Below are 13,312 nucleotides of genomic sequence, written 5' to 3'. Positions count from 1 at the left end.
ACGTAGAAGACATGAAACAAAATATTTTTTTTAGGTTTTATATATACTTTTGAATAACTACAAAATCATAAATTACTGCATCAATACCTTAGAATTCCACTATAATTTATCAAATGTGGTAACTAAGCTGTATTTGGGTCTAAAGAAAATAGGAAATTTTGAGCAGACTAAAGACACAACTTACCTCATTGAAATCTTGATTTAAAAGAAAGAAATGATGCTAAGTATGTTAGAAAGGCTTAGAAAACCCCTAGGAGACATTCTGAGCTTCTGATTGGTTATTCATGTCATATATAGAAGTAAGTGTTTATAAAGGAGCATTTCCAAAAATGGAAGGAGGTGAGCGGGGTGCACTATGTTTGATTTGTTACATGAGCAATAACTTAGCAAATAGAAAAGACATTCTTATTTTATATTCGAGCTTGTCTATATCTGTAATTTGAGTTTCTAATTCATGTAAAACTATAGACTTAGTATTTTGACTTCACAAACATCTAATTTGAACCACTGCTGCATTCAATATACCATGTGACACACAAAAATCGATGTTTATCTGTGTTTTTTAATATTGACTTTTAAATTAAGAAATGATTAATGTATAGTTCTAAAACTTGAGTTATAACCTACAGTTTGATACCAAACTTATTGATAAAAATTCATGTAATAGTAGTTAAATAAAATTTGGAATGCAAGTCAACAAACGAGATGATATGGCCTTTCACCTGTGACCCATATGGAAAGGGTTAATTCAATTATGCAGACATGGATATGGCAACCCATACACCTAAATAAATGCAGCCTTTGGGTAGTTTTTAAGTTTTTTAAGAAAGAGACAAAATTTAAGTTTGTATTGAGGCAAAATGTTTGAATTTAGTACCCTCAAATTGACCAAAATCAATTGTTTGCCATATATTACCCCAAAATGCTTGATCCATATTTTCTAGCAGCTTTTTTAGAGAAGTGAACCAGACTATGTGATGTGCCAGAGCACTTTGTAAACTTTTACTTGGAAACTGAGAGTTTAACATCCAATTGCAAAAGAAATGGACAAGTACATAATAACTTCCTTACAGGGAGTTTATCTGTGTGTGCTTATAGGTAAATAATGAATAAATCCTTTTATTTTGCTATGATTACTTTAGAATTTATGAATTAAAAATCTGAAAACTAAAGTGATACATTTTCAACAGACTCACTGCTTGTACTATAATGGCTACAAGTATTCCCCCAGCTTGATCAAATGCCTGTGGAAAATCAAGAAGTCCAGCTCCAAGAGCAGCATTGACAACCAGAAAAACAGCAGCATACCAGCTGGACCCTAATTTAAAAGAAATCATAACATTTACTTCAAATCATATAAAAGGCTAATTCTTTACTAAAGATATTTACTGGCAAAATAAATGTATTGGCTGTTGGTATTTACTTAAACAATCCCCTTAGTATGCTCTGTGATATTTACCTTTTTTACTGGCAGGGTATTTTTTACTTGTTCACATATTTGATTTAAACACAACATACTATTGTTCTAACCATGTTCAAGATTAAGTACTATTAAACTTTGAAAGATATAATGTTCAGACAGTTTGAATCATGTTAGGGTAAACCAAGTTCTCATTATCAGTTTTCTTTTTCGTCTTCAGAGTAATATAAATTTGTCATTCTTTTTCTGTATTCTGTCCTTGCTACACATAGACAAGTATAAAATTCAGAGATACAAACACTGTTAATCCAAATTTTATCTTTTCATAACACACTCAGTTTAGAACTTAACCACCTTATACATATATTTAAATAAATCAAGGACAACAAGAAACCTGTTGGTCCATCTAAGTTGTTCCATTAACTAAACTCTAAAATAAAAGATAAAATACTCAAAACCAACCTTTATCATTCAAATACTTAGCAAGCCTTAAACTCCCTTAAATTAACTGCATCTACCACATCTGAAGGCAACCGATTCCAAAGTCCAACCACCCAGTTTAAAAAATAAAGCTGTCTTAGCTAAAGATGAATCCTACTATGCCAACCTTTTTTTATATTTATTGTTGTATAGGGGTCAAAATATCATACAGGTACATCAGTTGACAGAAAAGTTCATTTTGCATACAGTGTAACTTAGACAATTTCTGATATTTGCTAAAAATTAATAAGAATATTTATTAGAGCAAAATATTTATAGCTAGTTCTGTGAGCACTTATCCCTTCTTTCCACCCAAAGGCCAAAGGAGTTTAAGAGGTTTCTATTCAATGCTTGTTGTTTTAATATGAAAGGTTTGTACACCTACAAAGAGATATGTACACTCAGATTCATTAATGGTTTAGTTTTACACAATTACAACAATCTGAAGTAGAGATGGGTAATTAAGGAAGTTTGCTTCTTCATTAATTGTTGAATTCATTAATCAATTATATTCAACTAATTGATTATTCTCACATGAGACTACTCTTCTTATTTCCAGTTTGTTGCTTTCCTCCTTTTAAAGAAATGTTCAATCTACCGTTCATTTAATCTCATAGACATCATCAAGTGCAACAATTCAGGACTGAGTTACTTTTCTTTTAATTATGTTGTACAAAGCCATTAGCAAGATGAAAATACACTTAGTTATTTGTAGTTTCTCATCACAAATTTTGGGTCTTTCCTATTTGGTGCCCACCAACAGATAATTTTGAAAATAACACCAGTAATGCAATAAAATAGAATAATTAATAATAAAACATTATATGATATTTATTCAGTGAATTCTGCAATATTAAACAGATTAATATAGCAGAATCAAAATAATCTGTTGGTGGGCACCGAACAAGAAATATCTCAAATTTTCCCATGACTACTCTACTAAAACTAATAAAATTTTGTTGAAAATAAACAATACTTCAGAACAGTGATTATAAATTGGAAAAATACTGAACATAACAATAACTACTATTACATACAGGTTAGCACAAGTTAGGTATGCTTAGTTCTGGGGAATTTACACAAACATAACTATATCAAGATACTTTAGGTGCAACTTCACTGTATGAAGGGACAATAAACTTAACAGCATGCACCACTTCACTGGTAATAAAATTAGCCTTTATATATATATATAGCAGTATTCTAGTATGAAACTAGCAAGAATTTTTTATATTTTGAATCAGAAAGATTCCTGTTCAAAATCTATTTTTGCAAGTCCTGACACTAATTGGTTATGCTGAATTAACTTGAATTAATCAAAAATAATAATAAGCAATTCAAATGGCAATATTTGGGTTACTTAGATAGTCAGATGTGTAAAAAACACTAATTTTGCTTAGTCAATAATTTTTGTAATATTAATCAATTTAATCATAATTTCAATTAATTGATAATTTTACACAATGTTAGTGCTCATAGATAATAAATTATATCAATTAATTGAGTTTATAGTCCAGCTCTAATCTGAATAATTAAACTTAATATTGGCAGCAACTCATTTATACTATACTTTTCTTTATGCAACAAGTAAATTTCAAATGGAATGACCCTCAATAAAACAGAAAACAATTTATGACTATTATCAACAAAAACAATTAAGGTACATGACTGTATAATAAGTCCACAAAATTAGAAACATAGTACTTGAAGGCTAACAAGAAATCCCTTAACTCATCACATCTGTCCAATTCATTTCATCAAATACCCATCTGTCTATATCCAAACCTAATTTCACAATAACTTATCAAGACCTCTCTTAAGTATTCCAATGCTGTTGCATCTACCACATTTGGAATGAATTTACTCCAAAAATAAAATTACCTAGTTCGAAGACTTCTACTTGTCATATCTGAAATCTAGGTCCTTTAATCCCACCATTAAACATGAAAAATTATGTTACATCAATCCTCTCTATTTTCCTTTATAATTTTGAACATTTCAATCAGATCTCCTCTAACTCTTTTTTTTCTCAAACAAAAACAATTTAAAGGATATTAACCTGTCCTCATATAACAATCTTTCCATCCCAGGAATCATCACAGTATTCTTTCTTTGAACTCTTTTGAACAATTACAAGTCCTTAAATTAATGACGAGTCCAAGACTGAACACAATACTATAAATGTGACCTTATCAAAGATATGTACAAAGAAATAACTTATATTCAATTCTCCTGTAGATAAAACCCAAAACCTATTTAGTTTCCTACCAGCAACAACACCCTGTCTGAAGGCTTATGAGACTGACTTATAAAAACATCTAGATCCTCTTTCATAACATTGAGTTAATTTGAAGCAAGGTGGTAATTATAATTTAAATTAAGGTAGCCCACATGCATTACCTTGTGTTTACCATAATGAAATACCATCTATTTGCCAATTGATCCAAATCCTTTTGTAAAACAACAGCATTCTCCTGACAGTCGATTATACCCAAAACTTTATCATCTCCAGCAAACTTGAGCCATTTGTTGATCATTCCCTTATAAATATTGTTAGTGTATATAAAAAATAGTAAGGGTCTCAGTACACAGCCCCGAGGTACCTCAGTTTGACTGAACTCCATTAATTACAAGTCATTGCTTCCTCTCTTCTAACCAACCCTTATTCCATTGAGAAACGTGCCCCCCCATACTCACAGAGATACTTGTCTTTTATGTGGTATTTTGTCAAAAGTCATCCAAAAATCCAAGCATACTACATTAAAAACTTTATCATAAATTGAAATAAGCAGTAGCATCTTTGAAGAAAGTCAAAAGATTCATGATGCAAGATTTCCCTGTGTGAAACCATATTGGCTCTCCAACAAAACTGTAAACTTTAAGTGGCTTTGCATATATCCTTAATCAGTCTCTAAAAAACTTTTACCATCAGAGAAGTAAGGTTAATTTGCTTATAATTACCTAGACAATGCTTGTCACCTCCCTTATAAATAGGTGTAATATTAACCAGTTTCCAGACTTCTGTTATCTGCCCACTATTCAAAGACTCAAACAATATCCCTGGAAAAATATTTGTCTCAGAAGCCTTATCATTTTTTAAACTTCCCAATTTTACTTTAACATTTTCATGTGTGATGTTGTTAACTTATATATATGTTATATTTTATAGTTGTTTCTTGTGATCTGGAATACTGCTCACTTCTTCTATATTGAAAAATGAAAAAAAAAAGAAAATTTAAGCAACTCAACCATTCATACTCTAATGTAATAATCCTTCCTTCAGCATTATTCATAGAACCAATTCACATATTAACATAAGATTTTCTGCTAACATCTTTCTATATGTCACTCCAAGTTCTCTTTCTTAGAAGTTAACTTAAACTTTTAAAATTAATAACGTTTATACTAATTTACTCCCTAATACTTCTAGTTAAGCCACCCTGGTCTGTTACTTGTAGTCATCATTATTTTACCTCTGTGGAACATACTTATCTTGAATGTTTAACAATTTGTGTTTAATAACCTCCCACATCTGAATCATCTAAGAAGAATTTTCAATTAACTTAAAATCTCAACTGTTCAGGATCATTTCTTTCATCCCCTCAAAATTAGCCTTCTGAAATTAGGAAATAAAATGCTACTACTCTTTATCTCCATATTTAATGTAACTGTACATCGATTTCTTGTACCTAGATTCTTATGCACTTCCACCACCTCAACCATATCCACGCTGGAAGTTAAAGCTCATTCTCAAGTGCAAAAACTATTTTGAACATTACTGTTTCTTGTCTATAGATTAAGTTCAACAAGAGTTAACACATGTTAGCAAGTTGAAAAAAACAAAAAAACCTTATATTTCTAAACACAACTAAATGGCACAGGTGATCCACCAAATTTACCTAAAGAAACAATATATTTAGTTAATTGAAAACAAAAAGATAAGTACATAGTTATTAAATTTAATTATATAATAAGTAAAACAATTTCCACAACTTTGCTATCACACATCATAATTGCTTCCCAGTTTTATTTCAACGTAAAATAACTAATTCCATAAAATCAATTATTTTTCTTTGTTTTCAAACTAAAAGGCTAAAGATGCAGAACTCGGCTTCCTTCTAATAATTATTTGAATGAATTTTTCTTTTAACAAAATCACATTTTCTTAAAAAAGATACAAAAAAAGCAGCATGACAGCATATAATCTTGTCCATTGATATTATTCCTGATCCCAAAACAGATTAACATACATTGATAACAACATTCTACAACCTTTTTAATTGCTAAGTTTTGCAAATGTCAATACACAAATGTGTTTAGACTATTTTAGATTTTTACTTATCTACTTCTAAAAAATCTAATTCTTATACTTAAACATAAATTGCTATTGCTCTTAACACTCTTGATATTATTTGAATGTTTTACACTAGTACAAAAAAAGCAACTGTATTCAGTGAGTGTATCACATATTCAGACACATAACGTATTTACTGTAACTGAAAGCACCAAGTTATTTAATTTTGATAATTTTTTCTTTAAATATTAAGTAGAAAGGGCTGATAGTAATAATACTAATAGCCAAGAACAGTAAAACCAAAATTAAAAACAACAGCGTAAAATTACTCATTCAAAACATTTATAGTTATAGTGTTATAAGTTATACTAGGTACAAATAATGAAATATCTCTACAAACCGTACTAACCTTCAGTTGTAATTTTAGGCTGTTGCCTGATATTATTAATTACTATATCTCCTTCTGCAGAAGACGAAAAATCGTCTGTCAGTTCAACACTGCTAGTGCTACCACAAAAAACAACGGGGAGTGGGCGTACATCGACTGTTTCGTCGTATTTAGGTCTATTTAAGCTTTCTGCCGACGCTTCATTTGTTTGAAATTGAATGGACATGTTGAACTTTCAACTTGAAGCTAAAAACAAATACTTCAAACAGAACTAAAATACATTTAAATTACAAACATATTTAACAAACTATTGCACTTGCTAATTCATAATTTACTTAACTAGTACTTGTTAATAATAATAGTAATACTAGGTAGCAAAGAAACAAAATTTCGTAAACTAAGCTATCTTCGTCAAATACTACATTCACATCACTGAACTCAAATAGTTACTACCAATTAGTGATGGAGGCGCCACCTTCAAAAATAAACATATGATAATAAAAATAAAATTATTACAGATTGAATTTAAATCACAAAGTTGATATTTTTTTAAATTCCCTTTCTGTTTATAAAAGTTTGCATAAATATAGCTTATTTTTTAAATTTTCATAATCACTATACATTTTTTAAAACACGTTGATTGGAGGACTTCAGAATTCCGAATAAAAAAACTTTATTCATCTAAAACGAGAATATTTAAAAACATGAATAACAATTAAAAACAACAACGTTTGCCAGTGTTCACCTTGCCAGTGGCAGACAAAATGTGTAACACATTCTTAGTGTGTATGATTTTTTAACGTAGAACTACAGAATTGGTTACCTGCGATCTGTTCACCACAGAGAATCGAACCTCAGATTTTAGCATTGTAAGTCCATAAGTTTACCGTCTGCCCTCCAGTGAACAATCACATTAATGTAGTGGCATAGGGGGCAGAGCCTCAATGGAGATATTTGTCACATATTGCGAATCGAGCGCCCTAACCACCTGGCCATACAGGGCCTGACTTATATCGACATTAAAGTGCTAATTTCGTTTGCCCCTTATACCCCCTTGCATATACAAAATCCTAGAAACGTTAGTACATTTTTGAATTATGATCTTACATTATTCATTAATATTTAAAGCAAGTGATGAATACAGACGTGTTTACGTTTTTCTATCAAGCTAGCTAACAGAAAGTTAACGTTTTAATTCTGAATTTAGGTAAAAGTGATTAAGCGCGTTCATTAATTTATGTCAACAAATCACACTGCCAATTTAATGTATACAACATAATGAAAGAGTTTTCCTAAAGTCAGCTTTACACAGTAACTGTTTAGCAATAAGGAGAACAGTATATTCAAATAAAACATATTTATCAAGAGCTTTAGAAAATTTTAAATAGCCATATTTTACCAACGTTACATGAACATACATATTATGTACTGCTGTTGAAGGTAGATCGCCAAACGAATGGGGATATGATGAATATTATTTTTTCAGGAAGATTGTATTTGTAGTGACTTTTCTTTCAACAATAATATTTATGACCTTCGAAAATTACTATTTTAAAAGGACTCACACAAGACTGAGAAAAGTATTGTTTATTTAAAACATCGTGGGATATGTTTTGAAACGCACCCTTGCAGCTCCAAGTCTTGCTTGTATGTTTTTGGAGGTCACCGACTGTTTCATAGGCAAATGTGAAGTGTTGGGGGTTATTTACAAAGTTTTAATTGTTAATCATTCCAATTGATTCGTGTTTGTGGCTTTAGCTACATTGAACTTAGAAGCTAAGGCTAATAACAGGTGAGTTATAAGAGTGACGATCAAATCCCACTATTTCGTCAGACAAGAGTAACCAAAGAGATGGCGGTGGGCGCTGATGATCAGTTGCGATTCCTATGGTCAATCAGTTCAAAATTAGGACCGGCTAGCGCTGATACCCTTTGTGTGGCTCTGCGTGAATGTCCCAAACAATAGTGATCCAGCCTTATATTCTGTACTTCAAATACCTAATGCATAGTGTTATATTCGTTTGCAGATGAGAAAGTAAGTAACATATTAACCACTGCGACTCCTAACAAATTGATTGAAACATTAACACACGTTTTGAAATTAAAAAACAACAACAACATAAAACACATTTGCAGTTAATTTAATTTCTATAAGAATATTTAATATAATTTTTATAATTTTCACTAACTTTAAGAAATATATCATTAGGGAACTGGGATGATAAAGATGGGAAATGTTTCTGTAGAGTATTTTCCAGAACTATTACACATTTAGATGAACATACATTCAAGTCATTAAGCAGACTCTTTACATTTCCACATTTGTTTTTGCTTAAAAAGGACAGACACTGGAATCAACATTTTATCATCACACGAATCGTCCATCATCGTTGTATCACTGCGATACGTCTCGAATATAAACTCATACAATTATTTGCATATGTTTCTAATATTATTCCCGACTGAAATATCATATCTTTGGTGTTCCCAACATATAAACAATAAATCCCCAAAACTTAGGGGGAATACTAAGCCGCATTTTATAAGTACAAGGTAAATAAAAAATGGGAATTTAAAAACCTGCAAATAGGGATCGAAACATGTAGTTGTTGTTGTTTGTAATTAAGCACAAAGTTACACAATGGGTTATCTGTGCTCTGCTCACCACGGGTATCGAAACCCGGATTCTAGCGTTGTAAGTCCGCAAACATATCGCTGTGTCACTGGGGCCTCAAAAAGTAAGGAAACAAGGTTGGATATATTGTAAACATTATTTACTCAAACTACAAATCCCATGCGGGTTCGAATCCCCGTCACACCAAACATTTCAGCCGTGGGGGCGTTATAATGTGACGGTCAATCCCACTATTCGTTGGTAAAAGAGTAGCCCAAGAATTGGCGGTGGGTGGTGATGACTAGCTGCCTTCCCTCTAGTCTTACACTGCTAAATTAGGGACGGCTAGCGCAGATAGCCCCGTGTAGCTTTGCGCGAAATTCATAACAAACAAACAAATCCCAATTTGGCTCCATGCTGTTACCTAGAATTACATTTGGTAGAGTCAAATTAGGACTTGTAGTTTGAATAGATAATGTCTACAGTATCTCCAGCCTTGTTTGCTTACTTCTTTTACGATCCCTACTTGTAGGTTTGTAAATTTCCTACTTTTTCTTGTCTTGTTTGCTTGGTTTTTTATTCTTATCTATCGGCAAAGGATTACTTGTTATGGTAGCTAACTTTATACGTTGTAATGACGATAAACGTAGTTAGTACTAATAGCTAGCTGTTACGGTTCATGATGATTTATTGTAGCTATTCATTATTTGATCGCGTTAATTGGAGATGTAAAATGTTAAGCTGCAGCTGAAGATTGTCATGGAGATTTGTTTGAGAATATAACGAGCATTTATAGTTTCTGTGTAATTAAATTCTCTATATACAGTGTCTTGCAAAAGTATCCACTCCCCTTCAAAGTTCCACATTTTGTTGCCGTCTGAACTAGCAATCGTGAAACTTTCAAATGGGACTTTGTATTTAGAATCTACTCCAAATTGAGTATTCTAAAAAACGCCGATATCATGTACGTAAGTTAGATTTTCAAAGAAAAATAAAATATTCTTAATTGCATAAGTATTAAACACCTTTGCTATGGCAACCCTAAATCAGTTCAAGTGCAAAATATTAGATTGAAAGGACAAAAAATTAGCGTTATGGTCTCTGTGTGTAATCAAAGTAGTTTAAATTGACTTCAGCGTAAATGCACCTGTTCAAGTCACAACTCACATAGTGATATAACAAACCAACCATGAAGCCCAAGGAGCTTTCCATGCAAGTCAGGGATAAAGATGTAGAGAACCACAGGTCAGGAGAAGGCTACAAAAGTTTTCAAAGTCGCTAATTATCCCTTTGATGTATGGTGAATACCTTCATTTAGAAGTGGAATGTGCTTTATAATACCCAATCACTACCCAGATCAGGCTGCACTTCCAAACTAAGCAGTCGGGCAAGCAAGAAACTGATTAGGGATATCACTGTGAAGCCAACAGTGACTTTGAAAGGTTTGCAAAGTTCCATTTCTGAAGTGGGAGTCAGTATTCATACATCGACAACATCCCGGTCCCTACAGAAAGCTGGCCTGTACTGGCGAGTGGCAGAAAAAAAGCCATTACTGAAAAAGAATCATTTTAAATCTTATATGAAGTTTGCGACAAAGCTGTAAATAATACTATAGACATGTGGCAGAAAGTTTTGTGGTCAGATGAGACAAAAATTGTGGTTTTTGGTCTAATTTCAAAGCGTTACGTCTGGCGCAAGCCCAACACAGCATATCACCCAGTCAACACCACCCCCATTGTCATGCATGGTGATGGCAACATCACGTTATGGGGATGCTTCTCATCAGCAGGGACTGGGAAGTTTGTCAGGACTGAGGGGAAGATAGATGGTGCAAAGTACAGGCACATCCTAGAGGAAAACCTGCTTGAGTCAGTCAAGAATCTAAAACTGGGTTGAAAACTCACATTTCAGCAGGACAGTGACTCGAAGCACAAGGCCGAAGCCACACTGGGGTGGTTTCAAAAGAAGAAATTGAATGTCCTGAAGTGGCCCAGTCAAAGTCCTGACTTGAATCAAATGGAAAATTTATGACGAGACTTCAATACTGCAGTCCATCAACGATCCCCAACGAACATGTCAGAATTAGAGCAATTTTGCCAAGAGGAATGGGCAAAAATGGCACCATCCCATTGTGCAAAGCTGGTAGAGACCTATCCAAAAAGACTCACAGCAGTAATTGCTGCCAAAGGTGCTTCCACCAAGTACTGACTTAGGGGGTTAAATACTTTTGCAATCAGCAAAATTCTATTTTTATATATTTTCTTTGCAGGTTTTGCTAACATTCAACCTCCTTCACACATAACAGTGTTAAGTTTGATAATTAGAGTTTTGAAGAAAAACAAGTTCATTAATATATTGTTTATATTATTTGTATTTCATCAAAATGTGACATTATTGGTAGGGGTGAATACTTTTGCAAGTCACTATATAATACATTGCAATGGGCAAATATATGTTCAGACTAAGACACAGGCCCTACTAAGCGCGTATAAAATTTTACCAGTATAAAAGCAGCCTTTTGAAATAAAACATACACGTCTAAAACATCACTTTAAATAAACCTTTTTGTCTTTTAAAGTAATTATTCCAAGAATGTGTGTAATAAAATTTTAATATTATTTGTACTGATTTTTTTTTACTTCATACATAATATAGTGGTTGGCTCCCTAAAGACACCGATGGTATAGTGTACAAAGCTTTGAGTATCTATCTACATGTTACAGTCATCTAACATTAATATATTATTGTTTGGTAATACCTGTTTCACCCTGTACTTAAGCTTTTTACAAAAACACTACATATTCTTAAGAAAGCTAACTTTAAGGGGTAATGATGACATCGCTTACACTAGAATTATGACGTTTTTAGCTTTTCAATGTCCCCACGACCTCCGTAGTTTAGGTGGATAATAACAAGCCGTTTTTGTTGTAGGCTGGCAAGAGAGTAATAATAATAATAAGAAATACAAACGGGCCGTTTTGAGCGGATTTTATTTTCATTACAAGTCTAAAATGTGTGCCTTTTTGTGTATTTTTATATGTGTACAGCCTCAGCAGTCAATAGTAAAGTTAAAGTGTTTTTTGTCCGAAAGTTCAATTAGGGTTTTGTGCAGTTCCTTGCGATTCCTATTATGAACCATTATAGTGGTTCATGATAACGATGTCAGTAAATGTGCGGTACGCTGTCAGGATCAACAACATGCATAAATGCAAGATCCTGATGTTTATATGTCTGACTTTAAACAATTTCAACAGAGTAAATTTCAAAATATACAGTGGATTAGTTATAAATTGCTGAAATACTCTTTTCTTCCTAAATATTAGATACCAAAATATAAAATCTTAGTGTGTCTGTGTTTTAGCTAATCACCTCAAGAATATTTTCTACTTAATCTTTTAGAACTGTGTATATATACACACACACATTATAAAAACATTTTAGTAAGGTAAACACGGTGTGCAAAGTAGACGCCGTTATAACGAAATTCTACTTGAAAAGTTTTTTGGTGTATAAAACTTGAATATAGCTTTTATACGCGGAAACATCTGTTAGCTGAGTTCTTGCAAGATCTGTGCAGGAACTCAGCTAACAGAAATTTTACTAATATGCCAAACAATGTACTTCTATTAGCAAGATAAAAACGATCTAAATGTGACTTAATCAGACTACTGCAGTCCACTACACTTTGGGTTCAGGCACTTAGAAGATACTATGTGGTATTATAGTTATAAACGTCACACCATGCTAGTGGTATTATTGTCTCTTTATTAACCCAAGCTTTAGTTTGAACTTTAATATTTCTGGTGAGTCGTAGAAAAACAGATAAATGTATCAAGTTTTAATTCTGTTTAAAATGTATGTAACACCAGTGAAATAAGAAAACTGGGAGGAGCGCACTTTCAAATTTAGTCGGTTCTGACGTCATGTCCATCTAATACAGAGTTGAGAAGTGCTAATCATACACTGTGCACTCCCTACAATTACTCTACGCTGTACACTCTACATCCAATACATTAAAATTTATACTTAATGAACTAAAACATTAGGATCCTTTTAACAAGCTGGTTTGCAATTCAACCTCCCCCCCCCCCCCCACGTCGCACAGACGACTGTCGT

At 32.6% G+C, this 13,312-nt stretch overlaps 1 protein-coding gene across 1 annotated transcript in view; it reads right to left on the bottom strand.

Moving 5' to 3' along the window:
* LOC106456896 (putative sodium-coupled neutral amino acid transporter 7) overlaps positions 1-7,009 on the bottom strand; it is a 47,516-nt gene extending 40,507 nt beyond the window's left edge. The window contains exons 1-2 of the mRNA XM_022382683.1: positions 6,604-7,009; positions 1,197-1,318 (exon numbers count right to left, since the gene is read on the bottom strand). Of these exons, the coding sequence (XP_022238391.1) occupies positions 1,197-1,318; positions 6,604-6,808 (327 nt within the window). The 5' untranslated portion in view covers positions 6,809-7,009. The remainder of the gene's footprint in view (positions 1-1,196; positions 1,319-6,603) is intronic.
* Positions 7,010-13,312: the final 6,303 nt, after the last annotated feature.

This window comes from Limulus polyphemus, unplaced genomic scaffold (genome assembly GCF_000517525.1).
Source record: "Limulus polyphemus unplaced genomic scaffold, Limulus_polyphemus-2.1.2 Scaffold269, whole genome shotgun sequence".
NCBI classification, from domain to species: Eukaryota; Metazoa; Arthropoda; class Merostomata; order Xiphosura; family Limulidae; genus Limulus; species Limulus polyphemus.
Note: the sequence above shows the minus strand (reverse complement) of the source record. Positions and strands in the feature narration are given on the sequence as shown.